The following is a 25,318-nucleotide window of genomic DNA, read 5'->3' on the forward strand; positions in this document are numbered from 1 at the left end:
ACTGCAGTCGCTTCTAAGAAAACTAATTTATTCTGGGTAAACCTGTGCCCATCAATTTAAGATGCTTGACACTAAGAAATGTCTCTTGTGCTTCGCTTCTACGAACACCGCATCTTCTTTCAGGCACCTTCTGTCGTGTGTCGATCACCTTCCGATTCTTGCACATGAGTCGGCAGTCCGTCACCACGTGGTGTGGCGGCACGTGCTGTCCAGCTTTGTTTTGCGGTGCCTTGCTTGACACTTGTGTGGTGGCTTTTTGGGACACAGCAAGCATCTTTTGAGTATGCAGGACTGCTTGCAGCGATGTTTTATGCCTAGTGCAGTATGATGCCCTCTCGCAGTGATCTTCATGTTGTGATGCAGCTTTTAAGCAGTCTTGCACTGCCCGAGCGATTTTAAATTGAGCAGTCGAATATGGCCGTAAAGATGCTATAGAGCTGCACTTTTTGTTGATTCACAGCGTTGTAATTTATACGGCGCATGCACTTTCCTTGTGTACCACAGTGACCTTTTGAAGAAGGCAGTCTCCGACCAAGTGGCGGCCATGATGGTGCTGCCAAACAAGTATTCAATGAAGCTTCAGGAGCACGTCTCAACCCAGACACTGCGGTACTCTCTGCCTTGTGTAAGCTTCCCAAGTGGTTTTGAATTTTCCTCACACACACACACACAGGCATTGCTTGGGCACCTGTGTTTCCAACGCCTATGTACCAGTGCAGAGCTCTCTGTACCTTTGCGCCTTGTGCTGCAACCATGATTTCACGAAAATTTAGAACTTATTATTCCACTAGTGATAATGTGCACCCGCCATGGTGTCTCAGTAGTTGTGGTGATTTACTAGTATGCACAACAAGGTCTTGGGTTTGGCTCCCGACAACAGTGGCCACATTCCCATGTGCAATAAACTCTCATTTGTACATGTTTAGCGGCTTGCTAAAAAAAAGCCCTAGGTATCCATAATCAAGTCAGCACCCATGTGTTGCTTTGAAATGTTAAGATCAATCAACCAATCAATTACTCAATTAAATTGAATAGGTCTGACATACCCTTACTATCCATGTCTCAGATAATCCTCTGCTGAGCAGTTTTGAGTCTACTTATTGCGTACTTGATATGCAGATGCCTACCATTTGCATGCATGTTTTCACAAGAGGTGACAGAATGGGCCCATTGCTTTGTCTTCCAGGGTGTCCTTCGGATTGAAGTCGTGGCAGCAAAGGACTTAGTCAAGGCAGACATTGGTATGCTAGGCCTGGGAAAATCAGATCCTTATGCCATCATCACTGGTGAGTAGATGAGTCTCCAGTTTTGCATTTCTCCCAAATACTGTAAAATTAGCATACATAGGTTGCTTAATAGTGTTCACATTTTTTATTGCACCACATTTAATTGTCAGGGTGCAAGCATCATTTAACTTGGGTGGTTTTCTAATGCTGATCTCCCAGACATACTCATGCTTCATACTGCGATTTGTGACTTAGAATCAGGCACTGGATACTCTTTGCACCAAATCATAATAGATTTGCAATGTATCCTATACCATTTTCTAAGAAGGATGTGAAATGTGTCTGGTGCTAAAAACAAACATCACCTCACGAATCTGTTGAACCTGCGAACAGAGTTATTCGCAGTAAAGTGCATCACCTGTGCTACTTTTGCAGCCTTCGTCTCCTTTTTGTTGTTTTTCTCTGCCCTTGGGCTTTGGCACAGTGTTCAATCAATCAATGAATCCATCAATCAATCAATCAATCAGGCAGTCGGCCAATCAATCAGTCAATGAATCAATCAGTCAGTTAATCAATCAATATCAAGCAATCCTTTATTTCCAACTGAAGTTAGGGCTCTCACAGGCAAGAAGTAATTGCAAGCCACTTGCCATTCTCTACAGATGGCGCCACCGACTTGCCAATAAGATTTCTCCATGCTTGGTTCTGCCTGGGTCATTGCTTAAGTCGGCACATGTAAAGAAAGCTGGCCACAAGGCTACGGGTTTATACGTGCATAAATGTAATATAGTAGTGTTTTGCCATTACTAACTGTGGTGCTGAAACTTAGAAGATAGCAAAGAAACTTGAGAAGAACCGTGCCTTGAGTGATAGAAATAAAAATAGAAATAAAAATTGTCGGTGTAATTTTAAGAGACTGGAAGAGGGCAATTTGTATTGGAGAGCAAACAGATGTAACTCTGGTTGATTTTAGGAGCTAGAAGGGGAGATGGCCATGTTGTATTATGTATTGAGCAGATAACCAGTGGCCTATTAGAGTATCAGAATGGTTGCCAAGGGAAAGGAAAAGCAGTTGAAGATTTGGATTAGATGGTGCAATGAAATTGGCAAATTTGCCTGGCAGAGAACGGAGTCAGCTGAGGCAAAACTGAGCAATTCGGAGATCAGTGGGTGAAGCTTTTGCTCGGCAGTGGATGATGGTGACAGCATGAAATAGCAGGTATTTCATCAAGTTGAAGGAAAAAAGGGTAGGCATTATTGTCAAGCATAACTGCGGGCTACCATATGTGTGTACAGGAACATCGTTTGCCTCGCATGCTCATGGAAGCATTGTTTGGTGACTTAGGCAGGTTTATTTGCCATGTTCAAGAAGGTGTTACATTGAGGGCTCTCCTGGGCAAAAAGCGATTGCAAACCACTTGCCGTTCTCCACCAACAGATGGCGCCGCCAACTCACCAATTATAATATTTCTCCATTCTTAATGGAAAAAGGCTCTAACATTGCAAAGCTGCTGCATCTGTTGTGTGCCCTGTTTTGTTCCAGTTGGTGCCCACGAGTTCCGCACCCAAGTCATCCCCAACACCGTGAACCCCAAGTGGAACTACTACTGCGAGGCAAGTTCGCCCACTAAGTGGGCTTGGCTTGGCTCAATTCAGCCGTGTTCCAACACCAGCGCGAAGTACTTTGGCCTCTGATCGGTGTGAAATGACTTGCTGCTTTCAGGTTGTTGTCTACCAGATTCCCGGAGCCACCTTGGACATTGAAGTGATGGATGAGGACCAGAGCAGCAAGGACGACTTCCTGGGCAGGTGTGTGATTGTTTCTGGCACAAACTACACTCTTAACCACTGCATGCCTTATAGGATGGGTGTACAAATTTTTATAGTTTGTACGTCTTTTAACTATGCCCTTTAGGGTGTAGGTTTGCTATGAGACCTTCTTCGGTGTTTGAAGTTTTGAACTAATAAAATATTTCATTTTTGGTTGATGTGGAACAACCCCACTGTGAACCCTGCTCCTTTTTAAAGGGCCCCTCACCTGGCCCCATAGTAAATTTTGGTTATACACTGGAAGTTGTTACGTGCCCTATAAGGAGCGTTGTATCGCACGACTTTTTCAAATTGGTTCATTGAAGGAGTACTGACACAAAAATTCTGACTCGAAATGACTGGCAGATTACAGTGCTGCGAGCTCATAGGTATCCCCTGTAAAGTATGAATAGCAAATGCAGCTTAGAACTCATTTTAGGTAAATAAATTTTTAAGTACGCGTGAGCGACAAATGGGAAAGTGCAGCACCTATTGATGTAGTCATCAGCGTAGATCCTACTTCTAAACATTGTTACATCACGAGTTTTGGCGATTGATTTCACTGACGTACGACGTCATTGGCTTTTGTTGCCGTTTGGAAGACGTTTCAGCACTGTTTGCATTGGGGTGTCTTGCACTGGCAGCACACAAAGCGTACGTGCAAACTTCTCACCATTTACGGATTACCAGGTTACCGGTGCCACGGCCAGCAGTAGCATAGGTGGTGGTGACATCTTGTGGCTATTTGCCCAACTACAATGCATTCGAATCCCTCTTTCTTTTTTCTTCTGTCTCTTTTTGTAGGCTCAGTGCTACTGTCTTAAGAGAACTATCACGAAAGTACGGTACCTTAATGATTATGTTGCTACCAATGCTTTACACCAGCAGTTTGGTAGAATAATGCAAGTTGCAGTATTAGTTTTGTGTGCTCTCTAGTTAGATACTGCATCACCAGATATCGCTACCAGTGTTGTTTCTGCTGTACACCTCTGAAGTTACCGAGCAAACCATAAATGGTAAGAAAGTTGCGGACGCGCTAAAACGTGGTCAAAGCTTTCTAATGCTGGGATCATTCAGCATAGTGGACTTCCACGCAACAAAGCATTTCGATGGTGTAGCAAAGCACAGGTTTCCCACCAAACTAGCAGACAAGACAGGAGCACAGATGGCATGATAGACGGTGCGTTAGCGTGTGTCGCAGGTCTGTGTGCTCACGTGATCATTGCTGTTTACAAGCCTGCCTCTTGCGTCACGGGGCACAAAGTGCCCTTTGAAATTGAAATCATGACTGGTCGTGAGATATGAGCATATAACTAATCGTTGCACACTGGGGCAAGCATGTTTCTTCCTAATGATTACTGGGTCAATAGCTACTGATTAAGTGAATAAACAGAGCCGGAAAAGTGTTGTGTCAGTACTTCTTTAGTAGCAGTATTCCTTTAGTGTTGTGAACCCATGAGTTCAGAAGGCGAGCTTCACTTCCAACGTAGGCATTCTCTCCACTTGACCCGTCTAGCCTCCACAAGCGAAATTCCTTCTCTGCGTTCTCCCATGCAAAAGCTGGAGGATCGTGTCGTGTATATTTAGGGTCCTTCGTTTTTGGGTAAAACCCAGTAGTGCCCAATTTTTATGCCCCCCAACAAAATTTATTAAGATCGGGTCTTCCCAAATCTGGCCCTTTGTAAAAGATAATAATAATTGCCTGCGTTACAAAACTAACCATGCTGCCCATTTCTGTGAGGAATTACTCAAGATATAACATAATAATAATAATAATAATAATAATAATAATAATAATAATAATAATAATAATAATAATAATAATATTACTGTTATATTAAAATGGTAAATGCCTCGTTTTCACTTAATACTCACGATAACTGGCATATATAAAAATATAATATATTCAGCGCCTGCAGGCGTTGAGTGAGCAAAAGCTGTTCGCTCCCTTAGTAGCCACGTTGGGAACAAGCAGACGAAACGAAAGTCCATCTTGCTATGGCATGGAGTAAAAAAGACTCGCAGACATTTGGTTTGTAGGTTTTATTATTTGTCTAAACTTTAAATTGTCTAGTGAAGCAACAAATCAAACAGATAACTGCATTAGCCTTGAAATATTCTCGAAGTCACCCATCGCAGCGAGTGACGTTTCAGCAATGAGAATTACGTAGGTGTACTTGTACGTCTGACCTTGACTCACTGGCTGAGATCGGGTCTCACTCAAGAGCAAGGGCGCGTGGCATTTGATTTGAAATTTCAGCTGTTCTTGCGGGCGTGCAACAGTGTAATGCTTTGTAAACAAGATCGTCAGTGTGCATTGTATACACTGAAATTGTCTGTTTAAAATGTGCAAGCCTGGTGAGGGGCTCTTTAACACCTGCGAGTTAATGCTTTGCTGAGACAGGCCTTGCAACATGCTCAGACAGGCCTTGCAAGTGTCAATTTTATTTTTATATTTCTTTAAGCTTTCTCACCTTCTCAAATACAGGAAAATGCGGATGAGTTTTGTAACGCATATTATATTTAAGTGACATTGTGAGCACTTAACGAACTTTCCGGTATAAAGGATTGTCAAATATAGATGAAAACTCAGTAAAATGCTCTTTACTTTCTGTTGAAATTTTTATTCATTCTATTGCAATTGATGTAGTCACGGGAAAGTGTGTTTCAATTAAATTTTTTAATAACTGGGTAATAAATGCCTTCTGTTACAGGGTGTCTGTCTCTGTGAGTGATATTGAAAGCCAGGGCCAAGGAGACATGGTAAGTGTTTAATGATCACTTCTTTTGCCTGTGTGTGCACCTTGTGATGTAACGTGACATGTTGTACAACTGTAACAAGAAACAGTAGACTAGTAACATATAGTAAAGAAACTAGTATAGCAAGAACTTCGGCTACTTTGTGTTCGCTCATCTTGTAAGGCAACAAGTGCTACAGATAAACCACTGAAAACGGAAGGACACACCAGAGAAAAATGACAGGTCACAAACTGCTAACGGTTTACTGTCACTGAAACATTGCTTTTTATATGCTACATTCAAAAGAAGATGTTGTGCCCTTTAATTTTTCAGTGATTTGTTAGGAAACAAAAGTTATGTTTTTTTTTTACATTTAAATGTTATGTGGTAGCTCATTTGCTATCCATAGAACAGAATGGTCAGAACTAACAGGTTATCAGATGGTTATTTACCAAGGTCCAGATGGTGAGGAGTGTAGGCCTTTTGGCCAGAGCCTGCACATACAAGCATTTTGTAAAATGTTCTGTGCAGCGTTTGTTGAGGTGAATCAAGAGCAGGTGGAGAGGTTGCGAAGCTTTAGAGCTGTTCCTGGTGTGCTGCTTTGTTATGAAAATTTCAATCATCTAGAGCGGAAATTTCTGGCTCTGGCATAGACTGCTTAAAACGCAAGCCACTGGTGCTACAAGTATTCTACTATCACGAATTTCCCAGCGAAATTAAACACACGTGGCTGGGTTGTCACCTGAGCTCATTTGAGATGCAACGTTACTGATGCTACGTTATAACCAAAACAATTTTCAAAGCCTGCACACATGTAGACCAAACAACCGCTTGTATCCGACAATTGAAGCATGCGACCGGGATGTTTGCGTCCTTTTGGTGAACGTTAAAAGGTTAACTATAGGGGTATGTGAATAGCGGAATTTTCAAATCCAATCGAATACGATATTTGAGAAAAACACCACCGAGTGTTTAATCAAATATAGAACATTTCTGAGGCAACATCAAATACGAAGCTTGTGCGGAGACTATTTGATAAAAGAAGAAACCGGGCTTATTTACATTGACACGTGTATGTAATGCCATTCACAATTAGGCGTCCAGATAATTATGGAGCTTGTAAATGATAAACAAGTGTATGAAGTTATCTGGGGCAACACGGCAATGACACTACTGAAACAAGGGAGCAACATGCTGCCAGATGCACGTACAGTGTTGTGATTGCTGAAGGAGAGAAGAAGTGATAACATAGCACTGCACATTGTTTTTGAGGGATAGAAACATGGTGAGTCTGGCCAAATAATAAATTGGAACAAAGTCATATTAGGCTTCCTAAAAGCGAGCCATTCTTATTGAATGAGTAGAAATTATTAAGCAGAAGTTACCTGGCCTCGTACGTTCTTTAAGGAGCTGCTGCCCATGTGCTGTAACTGCAGTTATCCTGTGTGAGGACTGTTCCGGTCCTCATTGTTCTGTCTTTCACCAGGCATGTGTTAGTGTTTCTATCTTTCATATGTTCGAACGGAACGAATAATCAACAAGATTGAACAGCGAATTCTCCAATTGAAAACGAATCGAAGAGCACGGTCTATTCTATTCGTATTCGAAGTTTCAGATATTTGCACACCTATATTGAACACCCAAGGACCGGCCTCTACAGGCAGTGTTCACACGAAGCAGACAAAATAACAAAGAAAAAATGCCAAAGAAAAGAAAAGTATTTACTTTTTGTGCAGAAACTGAAAAACCAAAGAGTGTCAATGTACACACGTTTGGCATGTAATTTGGCAGAGAGTGTGCACCGCTGACAAGTGGCCGTAGTAGTGCACAGCCTCCAAGATTAGACAACACATGCGGCCGCATGCCACCCAATCTCGAAGCCCTTGAGCGGAGGCACAAAGGCGTCTCCGTTGCCTAGGTAACCCCCTGCGTGTCTGCAGCTCCCACTGAGCGTCCACAGAGCAGCTTATCACCACTTGTACTGGCTTATACAGTACGTACAGCATGCTGCCACTGCAGCAAAAATGTGCTGTTTTCTTTCTTTCTTTCCTTTTTTGCCCTGCTCCTTGTTCGTTTGCTCCGCAGGACCCCCTCCCCCGCGTTGCATCGCATTGGTGCACCACATTGAGAAGCGTGCCCACTGCCTCGCTTGTCTCTGGTATTTTCCGGCAGCCGCATTATAACCAGTGTAACCATTATAACCAGCTTGCGCGGCTGTGCATCAGTGGTATGGGTATTACGGGAGTTGGAAAAACACCACGTTATATCCAGACCTGCACCATCAGCGGTTACGTTATACGTGGTCTAAGCTGTACTCGCCTGCAAATGAGCAATTCTTCTGTTGCTACCAGTGCTGTGGTTGTGTGCTAACTAACTGTATGTGGTTGTTGACGAGTGCAGTGGTTGACCCTGGACGACACGAAGTCGGGCAAGATCCGCCTACGGACCTCCTGGCTCAGTCTGTCCACAAACACGGACGACCTGGCTCTGGTTAGCTCTCCCTCTTTCACGCTGGTTGCCATGCCAAGTGATGCCTTGTGGAATGGCCGTTTATAACTTTCTGATGATACTTGATAACTGTTAGTTTATTTCTTGCAGATCTGACTCGCACACTTTTTTTGTGCAATGATTGCTGGACCAGTAGCAGAAGCCATTGCAGGCCCATTAATTAAGTATGGTAAATGGCACCATCGTATGCAGCAGGACGTGCATGTATAGTACAACAAATATTGTGCGCTTTATTTTATCAACACATTCGCACAGAAGAGTACTTAGCAGAACCGATTGCAGTATTTGTGAAGCAGTATTTCCAAAAACATAGATGAACATTGATTGATAACAGTGGGTTATTGAGATTATGAAATGCTACCAATTTTGTAAGCCGGTGTACAAAAGTAATGCATTTTTATAAAAAAGCACGGTCTTTACTTCGAGTGGTATGGTATTCTAAGATTACATGCCAGAAGACCGTGCGAGTCTCTCACCATAAATAATAATTCCCGTAAGTGATTAAGCAAAATTTTATGAAATATATATCAGTTCCAGACCTATTGTTATGAGTTGGCACAATAAACATACATGTTCGTAGTGAGTGATTTCTTTTTTCATGTAATATTGCATGGCAAAGACTTGCTGCTGCACTCAGTCATTTGTTTAAAGAACTGTCTACTATGCTGTCCTTGTACTCTGATGTTGCATTACAGCATATACAGTCCAAACCTCCATATAACGAAGTTGTGCTTCCAGCAAAAAACTTCATTATGTCGAGAATTTCGTTATATCGATGTTTCGTTAATTCAATAGAACTAAGATGGGGGAAGTAAAAATAGTTTGTTACATCGCGAATTTCGTTAAATCGAGGTTCGTTATACCGAGGTTTGACTGTATGACTTACAAGCTATAAACTGACTCTTCAGTGTCTCATTATATACATTTGTGACATTTAGTTTGAAGATATAACAAGTACATGACAGTTCTTTCGCCCAAGAATTCAGTCACTAAGATTTAACAGAGTGATGCTTATTATAATTTGTTAGTTTAGCCTCTTAGCCATTTGTAGTGCTGATTGGTCCTGCCTAGTGTGAAGGCTTGCTGAATGCGCACAACATTTGTGTCGTACGAGTATAACGTGCAGTTGCCAAGCCCTGTGTCGTGGCACACGAAGCAGGTTTTGAAGCGTTTGTTTCTTTTATTCTTCTTTTCAGCAACTGGAAGAAGTCAGGGCCATCTCTACCAAGACAGTGCTGTCTTCAGCTGTGCTCATTGTATTCCTCGACTCCGCAAAGCACCTTCCGGTCAGTGCAGCTTGTAACTCTCCGCATGACTCGTAGTGTGATCGCTATCGTGCTATGTCGAGTGTAAATCTGAGCATTGGCTCAAGGCGGTGGTGTTCTTTGGGGAGTGAGTCTGGACTACGGGCTGATGTTAAACGGACATTTGACATGCTAGAGAGCTTTGCGTGTGAATCTTCCACAATGGGCCACACTTCAGACCAGTCTTTGTGCCCTCATACCCACTTCCCTAAACAGGCCTTGATTCGTCATAGAAATGATAATATTCTAACCAGATGTGTAAATCTCAGTTGGTACTGGTTAGGAAACCTTGTAAAATAACGTGAGATAAGTTTGAATCACATCAGTGTTTGGGGATTTTTGCTTCTGCCAACCCTTCGCAAGTGTCTTACCATGGCGACACATAACACGACACGGTTGAATATTTTGTTCTTAACTGGACGGTGCCTGAGAAATGCCCTCCTCCACGAGTCTTTCGGAAATGTGTAGGGGTGTTTCAATAGCGAGATTTTTAAATCCAATGGAAACATTCTAGAAAAATGACCTTCGATTATCAAATCGAATATTGAATATTTGCACTTTCTAAAAAAAGCTAAATGGAAAGTTTTGTGGAGTCTGTTCAATAAGAAAAGGCTTGTTAACATTATTTGATACATCTAGTGCCTCGAACATTTGCATGTTAGGTTCACTGAGAAGCTTGTAAACAAGACACAAAGCAAAGTGTGATCATTTCTGGTGCACGATGACACTCAAAGTAATGAAAAAGAGGAATGTCATGTCCTAGATGCTTGTAATGGAATGCAGGGCTCGTTGAAAGAGAGAAGGGCAATACTGATGAGCACAGCTCATCAGTTTTGAAGGAATCCAAACATAGCGAGATTAACTGCTTTGTCTAAATCGGGACTGTGAATAGGCTACCTAAGACGAGATGTGCTTACTCAACAGCTGGTAGCTATTGTGCACAAGCGACCTCCCCTGTGTGTTTGTTCAGAAACTCAATTGCCGGTGCAACAACTGTGGTTATGCTGAACCAAAATATTTCTTCCTTTTTTTTTTCTTTAGTTTATGCAAAGCAAATTTGCTACAAAGTTGCCTTGGGAGACGCAGCAGCTAAATGCTGAGGAAATGCCCGACTTTGCCGTGCCACCGTAATCGTTCAGACGAGTCTCCATTTGCAGTTCTTTCGTCCTGTAGACTGCAAGAAGTGTTGTTGCCTCTTGTAGTATTCGAGCGAAGCGAATATATGACAACTTTGAACAGTGATTTCTCAGATCGAGCATGAATCGAATAGCTAAGACTGTTTGATTCGTATTCGAAATTTCAACTATTTCTGCGCCCCTAGAAATTTGCGCAGCTGCAGGAACTTGGCACGGTAAAAAAAGTTCCCTCTATTCTTCCCTCCAGCTTGTGCCTTCCTCGTCACTTATCCTCACCCTGGCATGCTCTTCCCCTAACTTCATTCTCCTGACTTAATGACTTCATATATACTATATATTCTTTTCAACATGGCATTTGTGCCATAGTCTTGGCAACAGTGGTTTCCCAAGCTGTGTCTCTGTTGACACCCCCATGTTCCATGAAGTATTCCCTGTTTTTGTTGAATTAGTGGTAGAAAACTAAATCACAGCCTTCTTACGAAACTCGTTATTTTTGTTCGGTTCATGGAAAAAAGTTTTCATTATTCGTAGAGAAAAGGCAGGCCAAAGTTCTGTTTCTTTGAACTTCACACTGAAATGTAAGTGCAGGTAAATCACCTTGGCTCGACAGGATTTCAGACTAGTTTCCCACATCTTGGCCACTTTCGACAGAGAGATATTCTCGTGACTTGCTAGACCGAGTTTGGTTCTTTCAGAATGTTAGCTAATCCTTGTTTACTGATAAACACTGAACTGAACTCAAGAAGAGCCTATCAAAATCCATGATGTCGCAGGGAACTTTGTAGCGGCATTGCCACATGCATTTCGTTGGTTCGGAGCCACGCTGCCTCCTGTTGCTCACCGGTTATCAAAATGGGTACAGGCGTCTCCCGGTGCTACGCTCAGCTTTCTTTAGGAGTGAACTGTCCCGGGGAAGGAGCCCGAGCCATGCAGATCCTGTCGAACCCCCTAGGCACAATAAAACCCTAATAAAGGTGGTCTGGCAACACCCATGGTGGCGATTTTCCGTGTGGTGTCCCAAAGCTCCTGTGTTAGGTGAGGAAGCCCTCGGGTTGCATCTTTGCATCTCTTCCGGTTTGCCAAGCCTCCTATCACAGTAAAGGGCTGTGATTAGCAGAGGTTGCGCAACTGACCACGGCTGAGGACAAACGAGCAACTCGTGGTGAACGATGTTCACTCTGGCAAGTACAACCTGCCCATTGCTACACCAAAATGTCTCGCGATTGGGTACTGTTCCAAGTCTTCTTGCACTACCATCGTCATTTAAAATAAGCATCAGCGTAGACAGGCATCCTGCTGCTGCACTTCTGTTTGATTCAGCATCTTTGCGACTGCATTCACGCGACTTAGAAATTGAGCAGCGAGTGACTGATCCAAAACAGTTGCTTTTTGACAGTAGCGGCCGTTTGCAAATCGCTTTGCAACCAACTTGGTCTCACAACCTCTGCTAGTCACCAATGTGAATGAACTCTTTGAGTGCATGCTTTGCTATAGCAGCAGTGTAATTTCCTAATGCAGCTTTAGTTAATATTTATCTTTAGTGTCACTTTAAATGATATCACTGAGTAGTAACCAAGAGTAACCGGCATTGGTGTCAGGTGGAGAGTGTTGGCTTGTTGTGATTCGGCCAGCAGTAATTAATATTTTACTGGTAAAATGCAGTTCGTTGCATGCTCATGGAGTAGTCACAACAATGCCAGCAGGCGATACAGGAATATCACTTGATATTGAGTGAGGGCGTCTCACCTGAGAGCTGAGAGAGTGAATTTTAAGAGGTTTATTGTTGGTGTTAGTGTAGATAAACATTTTGTGTATAAATACAGCACAAAATTAATTATACCAGCTTTATAGCCAGCTAATTTGTTAACATTTTTTTTTTTTCTATTGGTTGGTCACATTTGACAGTTGTAAAATATATAATGTCAGAACAGTTGTCAAGTGCTGCATATTAGCTTCATGCCATTCTCCGTAATGTAAATCATTTGTCTGCCCGTGTGCGCATGTGCACGGGTCATGTGGACCAGGGGTTACAAAAAAAAAAAAAAAAAAATTCCTCAATACCTCAGCATGTAACCTAAATCTGACAAATGCATTGCAGTTTTTGCAATGCCAAGTTTTAACTGCTGTCTTCAGTTCCAGGTTGCATGCAATGGCAACTAGGTTTTTAATGAGTGCTGCATTAACATGTGATGACTACATTTCATTTTTTTTAATTTGTTGATTAAAGCTTGTTTGCATGATTTGAGTTCATGCATACTAATATAGTGCATGTTGACCAAAACAGCTGTACTGCCAATTTTTTTGTTGCATTATCATTATGGTGTCTACTGCAATGATTAGCATTTTTGTTGATGAACTTGTCATGTGCATGTGCATGTGTTCAGCGTTTAATAAGCTGCTCATTTCATTCAATTGTAGGACACTTGCATGAGTAAACTTCACCTGAGAAGTGTAGTGAGAAATACAGCCTTTTGATATATCACGTTGAGGTTATCTGTGGACTACAGTGGAATCTCAATGATACGAGTCTCACGGGGTGACGAAAAATATTCGTATTAGACGAAATTCGTATCATCGAAACGCAATAAATACTAGCCAAATTAAGGGGGGACCCGGGGATCAGATCGCAAAAATCGCGAGAAAAATCTATTTTTTAAAACCACGTGTTTCGCTATCTGCAATGCCTAATCTATGCTGTATCAGAATTGTTTGGCTGAAAACACACTAAAAGTGCCTGAAAAAGATTAATTCGTTAGTGCGCAGGGTGAGAAAACAGCTTTAAATCTCGCAAAATCACCGCAGTTCACGGAGACATATCTCGTATTTCCCTCCACCGAGCGCCGCCATCTCGGTATCATTCGAAAGCTCAAAGTTTCGTTGTTCCGCTTCTCAATTTGTCCATAGTTGCCACCTTGTAACAAACGCACAAACACAAAAGAAGCGCAGGTCTGCGATAGGTAGTCACACGGCCCCCGATGAAGGCGGGCTTCCGATTGGCTGCCGTGCTGAAAGGCGTCTCTCCATTGGTTGCTGCTGTGACAAGGGCAAGATGGCAACCGCAGTTGTCTGCTTCGTAAACCACGCCGGCGTCCTCACTTGACACGCATAATTCGGATTACTGAGAGCTCCCAGGTTAGTGATGGATCGTCGCTCGTTGGAGAAGAAATTTTGGACGAAGCACGCCTTCGGAGTACGGAAGTGCAAGCCTCCTACGGCAAGAAAAATACGGCGATTAGAGGGAGAAGTGGAGGAGCGCCCGACTGAACGTGCCGCGCTACCTTACACCGTGGATTACGTGCCGCACTATCTTGCACCATGTGACTCCGGCAGCGAAACCGACAATCGCCCTGTTATATCGGCACCGATAACGCAGTCGATGGAAGACGCGCCAACGGAGGCTCCCGCGCCTCGGTGTACAGCCGCGCGATTCAGCCGAGATCGTATCTCGGTAGAAATAGCTCACGGTGACTAGACAAAATGGTGCAAACACAAAGAACGCGGCCCGAAGCACAGCAGCCACTCCGTCCGGCCGATGGCACGCGTAAAAGGAGGAAAAGCACAAAAGCAACAAAACCTCCACCACTTCAAACTCTTCGCGCCCAGTCGCGGCCTCCGCACCAAAAGAGAGAGGGAGAAAGCGCGTGACTGCGTGCTGTTCTCTTTCGCGGCCGTTGGTGGGGCGGCATTTATTCGTATCAACCAACGCGGGTCGAAAATCGATTCGTAACAACTGTTCTCTAGCACGTTGCAAAGTAATGGGGCTCGGCCGGGACCGCAGAAAAATTCGTATCATCCGGAAATTCGTATTAGCCGTGATCGCATCATCGAGATTCCACTGTAGTAATTAATGCATAATGAATTGTTCAAATCAGTGTTATGCAATGAGTAACGAGAAATCAAGCATGCACACATGAAAAAAAAAAGCAGACTATTGTACAGGCAGTCTGTTTAATATTTTTGGAAGATAGGCAAATGACATGTCATCATTTGCTCTGTGTTTCATCTGTCTCATCACGGTGTTCTAATTGTCGTTTTGCCTCTAGACCTAGTGTTGTCAACCTCTGGAGCCATTTTTACTCTAATGTTAGCTAGGGAAGGCCAGGGAAATGTTGCTAGAATACTCTCGATTTTTCAAATGAACTTGTGCATCTGTGTTTCTGAGGTTTTCGTAAAGGTGAACTTATGATTTTTATGCAAAATAACCGCTGATATTATAGTTAAGTTTTTCTTGACTCATTTTAAAGCATTTAAGGGGGCTGACATCGTTTCAAGTATACTGAAATGATGCCGCTAGATGTATGTATTTATGCTTTGAAGAGCATTTATTGGCACTAAGCTTGATAAACGGAAAGGAATGAAATAAAACCTAGCTTAAATGGAAGTATCTCCTATGAAGTATAGAAAGAGTTTGCTTTTTCTCCCTCAAAGCTTTCATGACATCGATCAACAAATGCAGTAATGCTTAAGGTATATTCATGTAAACTATAAAGCTATTGACATAGGAAATAGTCTTCATTTGGCACTTAGTAGCCACGGCTTGAAAGCCTAGTACAGAGTTTCCAAAGTTCCCTAGGCTAATATTGATCTCCCTTTTTTCTCTCTACACAGTGCTCAAAATCCATATAGCTAGTGAAGTTTCTTTGGGGTTGGCAACACTGTGTGTGTGTTCTGTTCGTTTGAGTGTGTAACATTCTCATTGTAACGGCCGTGTGAATAACTGTCTTGGCCCTGCAGAGTGTCAATTTGATCCCTCAGACTCCTACATTCCCAAGGAATCGGTTTGCCAAGACTCGCGTAAGTGCGCGTCCAGGAAGTGAGTAAGGCCGTACGAAAGAAACGTGCTTCGTGTTGTCGTCATCATGGGGCTTTCGTGTGGGGCTTGCGGTACAGTTTTGTGAAGTCGTTGCAGGGCTGCGTTCGGTGCTTGAGGTTGAGTGTGGTGTCATGTCTGGTGCTATTTGATGTGGTTCGTAGCAGGAAAAAAAAAAGAAAAACATTTCTTTGTGTTGCTTGTCTTTTGCTGTTCTTGCTGTCAGTCGTCTTTCTCCTTTACTATGTGTATGTACATACTTTATTTGTCACTCATTAAGGAAGTACCGACACAAAATGTTTGTCTAGCTTTTCTTTTTGCTAACTAGCTACCAACTCCCTAACAACTCCATAATGAGGCTTCTATTCCTCGAACAAGCAACAAATCATGAATTATACTATCGTTTAATGTGATGAAATCAGAATGCATGCCAAATGGCGCGATGCTATCACAATGGTGACCAAAAAAAAGTCGCACTTTCCACCGAAAGGTGAAGCATCGATTGTGATAGCAAATAATTAGACTGTTATATGAAGTAAAAAGGATAGTAGTTTTATCGGCCGTATAAACTTGTAAACCTTCGCTTACTAACTAAATTAACAAGCATGGTGTTGCACGCACAGGCAAACATGAACACATCTCACTCAATGACCGCAGACACTCGCTGTCAAAATGCTGCCGTGAGGAAGAGCGGCAGCAGCAGCGAGCGAATTGCCCTTTGTGCTGCCTCTCGCTTCAACGCAAGCTAAACGGCAAGAACACAGCAAAGCTATCAGCTCTTGGCACGCCTAGACTCTGTACTCATCGCAGACTGGTTTCAAGATAAAGATAGGGCCCACTCAGCCTCACCATACGCAGCCTCTGCTAGAGTAAAACGCCCCCTGGGGACTTGTGCACGATGAAAGATGATGCGCTTCCTCCCCGCCTTCCTCCCTTGCGTGTGCGATATCGAGCCACCATCGACTCATCCTCGCATGTTTTCACTTGCACCCACAGCATATGGCGCACAGCCATGATGTTATCGCACTTTGGCTTTATACAGACTATGGCACCGGCAACGATGACAGAAATGCGCCTGGAAGATCCATACAATTGCTACCGCAATAAAACGCCTCTCGCATCACAAAAATAGGGGGTTGTAGTCATCTGAGATCACTGACACTCAGTTCAGTGCAGTGGTCGAAGGTGCACTTTGACCCTCTTAACCGAAAGGTGATTTGGGCGAGTTGGAACAGTTCAGTCATGATGGTGGTCAGGGCATAGTGCGCTGACAATGGAGGAAAAAAAAAAACATTTTGTGCACTGTGTTTATCGTTACATTCTTGGCTTTTTGTCCTTTGTTTTGCATAGTGCGCTGACCACCATCATGACTTTAGACAAAGGGATGATAGGGGAGAAAAGGCAAGAAGAGCACTGCATGTCTCAGGAGAAGCAACAGCAGAGGACCCAGGTCAAAAGTGAAGTGCAGAATGAAAGGGAAATGAATGGCTGATGTTGTGCGCCCAGCTTTTGGTGGCACAGCCATTATAAAACTTGAAACCACCGCATCTGACCCACCAGGCTGACTGATCCGTGTGTCAGTGGCCTGCGATATCACGTCACCACTACCTTCGGTTCTTGTGATTTAAAGAAGCATGCTCATCAACACACCCTATGTCAGCAAACTGTGTTGTTTCTGGCACGCATCTAAAACTGGTTGCATTAAAGGGAATATAATTTATTATTTGTTGCACATTTGAGGAATTCTAGCACCATACAGTCGTTACAGAACTAGCAATAAAGAAAGAGAGAGATACAAATTTTTGTGTAAGTACTTCTCTAAAGCCTTTGGCTTATTTTTTTAGTTTCTTATTTATGATTACTGTGATCTCATTCGCAAGATCTTCACAGAGTAAATAATACATTAGCCCAAAGTGCAGTGTGCAAAAAAGCAGGCATCTAAGACCTTGACATGACAGTACAAACAATTAATTTGTGTCAAATAAATAAGGGCAGTGAATCTTTGCATTGCATCTTTACAAAGATTAGCAAGCATGGTATTCTGTCATCAAAGTACGTTTGGACAGTGGTCCACTGACTAGTCAATTCAAGAGGAAGGTTTAGCTGGGGAGCTCCTATCCAAATACGTTGCAAGGGAGAAATCATTTTTCTCGATAATCGTTGCACCAGTTTTGGTGAGGTTTGTTGCACTTAAAAGGAAAAAGTGAAAATCTAGCAACTGTAGGAAGTGGATTTTCAATTTATGTCATAACTTCTTTCTTGATTGTGAAAATTGCTATATTTGAAGAAATGAAACTATCAAGTTTACGACTCTGGCACCAAGCAATGAAATGTAATATCGCAATTCTGTAAATTGCACCTAATAATACATCTGAAGTGGACAAACTTGGATGTATTTTCTTGGAAAACATTTCTGCATATTATGTTTACTATTAGAATAGAGAAATAGGAGTTGGCTCCGAGCTAAAGCTTCCGCTTAAGCATGCTCTAAAATCTACAAATGTGTTGCCATTTGACACAATGCATGTAACCTGCATGCTGCTTTTGATTGTTGGTAATATTTGCTTCCTTTTTTTTGTGTGTTTCACTTGATTAACACTTTCCTAACTGGACACTAATAAAGAAATGCTTAATCAGTTTAAGCCAACAAGATATTCTTCCGCAAGTTTACTTTCGTTAACTTCACAGTAAGAGGCTGATTATTAGAAAAAAAGTGGTGGGCCAAACTTTAATTTTAACATTTTTGTGTCAAAACCCCAGCACTAGTAAGTCAGTGTGACATCATAGATTTCAAAGTATTTGTTCATATTTGGGTCATTCTAATGCAGTGAAAGTTCTTGAAACTGACTAAGTTCTACTATCAGGCTTCACTACAATATGATACACTTCACATTTACTGATAAGAAATTAACTAGGCCCAAGCAGACATCATCAAAATCTATGACATCACTGTGAGGGAACGTCAAGGCACCGTCGAACCTGTCTATCCCTTTTGCATAATTTCTGGCTTAATAAAAACCTTTCTCTGGCTTTCTAGAAAGGTGATTTGCTAATACAGCTCAGCTTACTTTTCTCTTTAGTGTCCCTTTAATATGGACTGCACTGCAAATTTTAAAAGCTCTAAACAACAGTGACATGATCACATTCGCATCCAATCCCAAAAAGCCCTTTCCAGCAAGTGTTATGAAGAACAGGAAACTTTATTTTGCCTGCCCTGTTTTGCGTTAAGTACCTATTTTTCAATTCTTTAGAGAGGAATGGGCACAGTGGACCCTTCGTTAACATCAGTGGGACAGTTGTTGCACTGCACAGGATGTGGAAAACAGGGACAAGGGAAAGAATTGTTCTGTGCATTTATTTGGCATCTTAACCCATTGGCCTCCCAATTGGAATGAAGCACCGCATGATCCTCCGTTTTGATCATTCTTGCCCCGCACGCATGCTCTTTAAACGACTGCTGTAGTGCCCGCTATGCAAGACTCTGCAGTAATGAAAGCTGAATAGATGCAAACACATAAGCTTTGATTACAATGTAAAGCCGCACTATCCAGTTCAGGACTCAAACTGTCAGTCAACAGATTCATTTTTGTGTGGTAAACCTTGAAGCACCCAGGCATGTGGAGAGCAGCTTCAGAATTTTCATTCTTTCAACTGTTGTCCCCCCCCCTCCCTTTTTTTTTTCTTCTTGCACTGCAAACTGTGCACTGGCACGATGGATTTAGTTTATGAGAGTTTGGCAGGATCTGTCATGACGCCCACAGCGCTGCCTGAAGGCGCATAGGTGTTGGAATGTACGTGCAGACTGTGCAGACATTCCACAAATTTCAACTAAATATTTTTTTTAATCGCAGCACCATGAAGTTAAGTGAAGTGAGTGGATGTAGCTGCTAGCGAACAAAACACATATGCACGCATGTTCAAGTACAGGGAAAATTAAAAGTGCCACAGAAAGGCAGGTGTACAAACAAGTAAAACAAAAAGGACAACACAGCAGCGTTTGTGTTGTCCTATCCGACTTGTCCGCACGAAGCTTAAGTTTTCCTCACTTGCCTGGAACGACATAAACATAACTACTGCCAGAAAAAATTTGAAGACGTACAAAGGCGCCTCTCGTTCGTCTGCCTTATGGCTTTTTTCCCGGGGTGCAAGTATTATTACGACTATGAGCACGTTTTGCAGAGTTTCAGCGTTGCCTCACTTTCAGTGCACCGAAAATATTGTGATCATGTGTTTTTATTCAAAACATGCATGTCCAGGTCTCACCCTGAGAACTTGACATTGGCACTTGTTTTGTTCTGTGCCACTACTAGGCTTGTGGAACCCTAGTATTTTTTACGTCCGCAACTCGTGCAACCTGAGCCCCATAACAGGCGTCCTAATTCAGCAGAATGTTTTACATGTTGATATCTTTATTTTTTGTCCATTTGTTTGTACTTTACCTGACTTTTTATGTCTTATTTGAGTTTCTGAGAAATTGGTGCTTTTAGTTTCTTATGTATCTTAAATTTCGTTCAGTGTACCATTACTAAGGCCTCTGTGCTGTTCATGGGCACTTAGGAATAAAACAGTGAATGAATGAATGAATTTGTTCTACTTGTGTTCACGTCTGTACGCCTGCTTTTCTGTACCATAAGTCCGAACCCACTGGCTCAGTTTCCAGTTGTTCTGATACGAGGTAATTCACTGCTGTATGCATGCAAGCTGACCTTCAGGTGTGTTTACTGGCGTATTCTTTGGTTGCTTCTGACTAATGGACACGTGCTAGTAAATCTGGTTTCGGAAGACAAGCTGCTGTATTTATGTATACAGGGGCACACAAAAGGTTGCAGTGAACATTCTATGGTGTCACAAATAATGCGCTTGATCTTTTTATTCGAGAAGAAGCACCACTTCAAAAAGCTTTGCAACAGCATTCATTGGAGTTTATGGCAGCAGGTAATGACTTCAATCCAGGTTGAATCTCAGGTGCCCCAGTGACCTAAGCTTATTGTAGTCAGTATATACATTTATTACACGTACGTAGAACTGTGCGGTATTTAAATCGGGTGCCATTCACACTTGCAGGTGAAGCATGCAATATGTATCGCCTAACCATAACTTTAGCCCTGGTATGAGACATTGTCCATTAACTCTTAAAACATTTGACCTTTACAATTGCCACTTAATATTAGTTGCTTTACTGCATTAAGGAAACTGTAGTTAGAATCTCTTGCTGCACTGAATATTCTTCCACGTGCAGTTTGTGTCAGCAGTAGCCATATCACAGTCAGACGCACACAGGAATAGCCTGTGAGATATAGGAATAGGTGCAGTGTTATGGATGGAATCTGTAACGCTGCTCATACATAAGTATATGTACTGGATGTTGCGACTTGCATTTCCTCTTAAGGGAGGAGTTGGGTCATAGACTACAAATTTTAAAAAATCCTTATTCTTCAAGTTACGGTGCTGAAAACTTGTAAGTATACCTAATTTCATGCACTTATTTCGAATATGAAGTCCACCTTTTTTAACAATCTCATTTGGTTCTAGTTTTATGCAAGTTTCCTTCACTTAACTTCGTGGAAAAGTTTACAAGAAATTAGTTCCTCAGGCTTCACTTAACAAGGTATCAGTGGCATCTGCACTATTCAAGAAATCCAGTAAGATCAACCTTGCAGCACCATAACTTGAAGCATAAGGATTTAAAAAACTTCTTGGTCTACGATTCAACTTCCCCCATCAAACTACAAATGTTATTACAACTCGCACCTCGTATTGTGCTTTTTACTATGAATGTTTACGTGAAGGCTTATGTTTCAGAAGTAACACCAGAACAACAGTCTCATAGTGTGCATTTGAACCTATAGAGTTCCATACTAAAAACACCTGAAAGGAAAACTGACTCTAGTGTTTGCATGTGCACACAGTTTAGTATATATTTATTTGCTGACTCATTTCTCATTGCAAATGTGTTGTATAGAAATGATTCGTCTAGCTTTACCCCTATTTTACCATTCAACTGTTTCTAGAGCATTACATACAAAAATACTTGTCTAGAATATCGAGAGTAATTACATGTGGTGAGTGTTGCTTTCTAAATGCCATATAAGTTTAGCATTACACACGCTCAAAGAATCCACTGTTTATTTATGCCCCATAAGTTATGCACTCAAGAGTATTAGTTGTATAAATGTTAAACACCAATTTTTGCTCTAAAAATGTAGCTAGGCTAGCACTATTGAATCATAGCACAAATGAACCACAATAAACTATAAAAGAAGTTGCTCTGTGGTTTCACAAGAAAGCCACACAAATTGTTTTCCAGATTTCCCCTAGTAATCTTAGTGCGAAGTTCCATGATTGAACCCACAGAGTTCTTTACGAATACCTAGAGGAGGAAAAGTGGTGCCACTGTGTATGTATGGGAAATGCTGGAAGGTAAGGGCTTCGGATTGGTATCTTTCTTGAAGAGCCAGGACACAAGATGTGTCTGGTGACCAGTATTTCGTGTGACAAAGTGGTTCAGTCTATACTAGAACAGTGTCTAAATTGTGCCGTTCATATATTATTATGCAGGAGTTTGAGTAGTAAAGCACTAGTCTTCGTGCGTGGGCATTTTATACTGTGTGTGCCTGTGGCGACTGTCTCAGATTATTACGAATAAGCGGACTTGAAAAAACAAGATTTTACTGACCAAGCTTCATTATTTACGTGATAATCACCAACACAATTACTAATTTTAGAAATTTCACTCATTAATTTTAAGCACTGACTTTAGAGGAAAAGTTGCAATTGTGGCATTAAAATTACCCAGCACTCGAAGCATAACCGTTCACTAGATACCTTGTCCCTTGCACCAGTTTTGAGAAGTAAGTACTGTCGAAAAAACTTATAACGATACCAGTTTTAACAATAAATAGTCTATAACATTGAGCATCCGCAGCACCTACAATGTTTTTATGTGTTCTATGATAAGGTAAACCTGCCTACTAAAATAAATGTTTTATTGTGTCCGGTATTCGGGTAAACACAGGTGGACTGGGTGTTCTACTGGAGGGGCGGATGCGTAAACATGAGCGGCCTGCATGGTGCAGTCACCTGGCGGCGCAGAGCTCAGTCAGAGACACAGCTAATATTGCGGTAACCAAGTGTATTCTATTTTGCTACTGGTGTAAATTTTCGTCAGTGGCGTGATCATGTTGCTGCCTAACATTTACACCAGGAGCAAAGTGAAATACACTTGGTTACTACAATATTAGCTGCGTTTGTTTGACTGAGCGCTGCAGCATCAGGTGGCTGAGAACCATGCAGACCGCTCATGTTTAGATAAATACCGGACAAGCTAAAACTCTCTAATGTTCATAAGGCTGTGTTATTGGTTATAACAATTAAATCTCCGCAACTGGGTGCCCTCGTCGAAAGGAGGAAGAATGCAAAATCCTGAAAAAAAAAGAAAGAAAGAAAAAAAGCAAGCCACCGCACCCACCTGCAAGCAGCGTACCTTTGGCGTATTGCCAGCCTCGCGTGCACTTCTTTCCACACCTCCAAAACACGAGTTGGAGGATTGGAAGGGAGATGCGAGAGAGACAGACGGGGCTCGCGATGTGGCAAAAGCGCCACACGCAGGTAGTTGCGGCGGCTCGAGCTTTTCCTTTCCAAGATTTTTGTATTTTTTTCTTTTGGTGCAGACACCCAGTAGCCAGATTCAGTTGTTGCATATGAACACTGCATATAAACATTTTAGTAGGCAAGTTTACTTTAACATAGAACACAAACAGATGTTCACGGTGCCATGGCTATTCATTGTTACAACCGAGTATTGTTAAAACTGGGAGCTTTGTGGGTGATTGGGTTTGACTGTACTTCTTTCTGTCTAAATAAAATTAATTAAATTTTAAATTAATTAAAATTAAAGTCAAACCTACTTTTGACTGTACTCAAATTCTACAATGAAATGCATTGCTGTTCCAGTTGATATGTTTCCGCACTGTAAAAAAATGCAGTAGAGAAAACCATCACCAGCTTGGTCACCAAAATTATTTTGTCCAGAATCTCCTATTTTTGTTATTTGCGTTTTGAATCTCCGAGACAGTTGTTGCAAACCACTTGGACAATACCACTAGCTTTCCGTGAACGTTGCTGAAAAGATGAAATAGGCGCTCACTGTGCACCAGTTTCAGTAAAAAATTTTAGTTTCAGTGCATTTTCTTTTTTTTTTATGTGATATGTGATAAAACATCATGGCGAGATGTCAGGGAATGAACCAAAACTTGTTACGGAAGCTCTATTTCAAGAAAGCTTTATTTGTGCAGCAACTGCCATGTCTTAAAAGATGCTACATTCAGTGCAAGCCTTAAGGGGTATTCACACGCGGCTCCACCCAAATCCGTCGCAAGAACGTCCCTCGTGTGAATGCCCCTTAACCTTCCACATCCCGGCATTCGCATGCATTCAGTGCACCGTTTTAAGAAACTTGCATAGACAGTGGCACCAGATTTCTCTTTAGGTAGCATTGTAAGAAACTCCACAGTTGCAACATGGCCTCTGAGACTGGGCGGACCGCATGCACATCCCCAAATCTCGGAAACTATTGTTGAAATGGCCAGGAAGCACTGTGCTGTACGATGTGACCAGAGTCTTGCCTTTAGCAATGCGGCCTGTATGCAGAATGCGACCAGAGCAGCCGGCGAGCCCAGCCCCCAGGTACATCTGGTGGTGGGCCAGCAGGAGCGCTGGAGCTCCATCAAGCACAGCACCAATGACCCTGTCTGGGAGGAGATCTTCTACCTGCTCCTCAGCAACCCAGAAGTCCAGGAGATGGAGGTCAAGGTATATACATCCTCTCTCTCTCTCTCCTCAGTGGTAAACAGTTTGCTAGCAAGGGTAGCCTCAGCCTAGAGCCAACACTTAAAAAAAAAGGGGGGGGGGGGATTGAAACTATAACAGTGAAACCTTTTGGCAAGGACAGAACCCCAGAACAGATAACTACAGTGCTCGTCCTTGTCCACTGTTCGGTATTGTCTTCACCGAAAAGTCATGCTGTTATGGTACTTTGAATCAGGCAGAACTAACTGGCATTATTGAAAACTGCAGTTAAAGTGCAGGAAATTTCACAAGGATGATGGGCGAAGAATCTCAACTGAATTTATTGAAACAAGACGCACAAAATATATGCACTGGCAGCCCTTCCTACATACACCACCTGGTCACTTGTGAACTGAAGAAAGAAAGAAGAAACTAGCACCACAATTGTTAATCATTCATGCAGCACGTGCTTCGAAGGCACAGAAATTTTTTGTCTGTTTTTCTTATGCTTGTGCCATCTTTAAGTACGCAGTTTTCAAGAATGCAACTGTACCAACTTGTCCAGGTGTTCATACTTTTGATGCCGAACTTTTGATGCAATCTTTAACATTTTGAACGGGAACTCACTCATTCCTCAGATATCACAACGCCCTTTTTGACTACCTTGTGTCCAGTGCAGCGAAACACGTACATGGGGAAGAAAGAATTTGTCATGATTTCCTTTGTTTTTTTCTCGTTGTGTCTCATGTTTTTTGTGTGACAATAGCATTGCTATATCCTGCCTATATATTTGTGCGCATACCAATAAACCTTAGTCGAAAGCCAGCACCTTGTCTTCTCTCCCCGTGTGCTTGTTTTCCTTGCACTGTGTAGCCACAATGACTTCATACCGACTAGCTCAACTTTCAGTACTTCTCCAATTTTGTCTTCCCTCAAATTCCTCTATACACCTTTTTTAGAATAGCCGGACCCACCACATCAGTTTGTTGCATGCTCTGA

The 25,318-nt window shown here is 42.2% G+C and overlaps 1 protein-coding gene across 1 annotated transcript in view; it reads left to right on the forward strand.

The window, feature by feature from the left end:
- The window catches only part of LOC119455503 (extended synaptotagmin-2-like), a 78,641-nt gene that overhangs the window by 33,785 nt on the left and 19,538 nt on the right, over positions 1 to 25,318 (forward strand). The window contains exons 8-15 of the mRNA XM_049668835.1: positions 505 to 625; positions 1,187 to 1,286; positions 2,770 to 2,840; positions 2,950 to 3,035; positions 5,750 to 5,798; positions 8,175 to 8,264; positions 9,479 to 9,568; positions 24,182 to 24,343. Of these exons, the coding sequence (XP_049524792.1) occupies positions 505 to 625; positions 1,187 to 1,286; positions 2,770 to 2,840; positions 2,950 to 3,035; positions 5,750 to 5,798; positions 8,175 to 8,264; positions 9,479 to 9,568; positions 24,182 to 24,343 (769 nt within the window). The remainder of the gene's footprint in view (positions 1 to 504; positions 626 to 1,186; positions 1,287 to 2,769; positions 2,841 to 2,949; positions 3,036 to 5,749; positions 5,799 to 8,174; positions 8,265 to 9,478; positions 9,569 to 24,181; positions 24,344 to 25,318) is intronic.

Source organism: Dermacentor silvarum, chromosome 6, assembly GCF_013339745.2.
Source record: "Dermacentor silvarum isolate Dsil-2018 chromosome 6, BIME_Dsil_1.4, whole genome shotgun sequence".
NCBI classification, from domain to species: Eukaryota; Metazoa; Arthropoda; class Arachnida; order Ixodida; family Ixodidae; genus Dermacentor; species Dermacentor silvarum.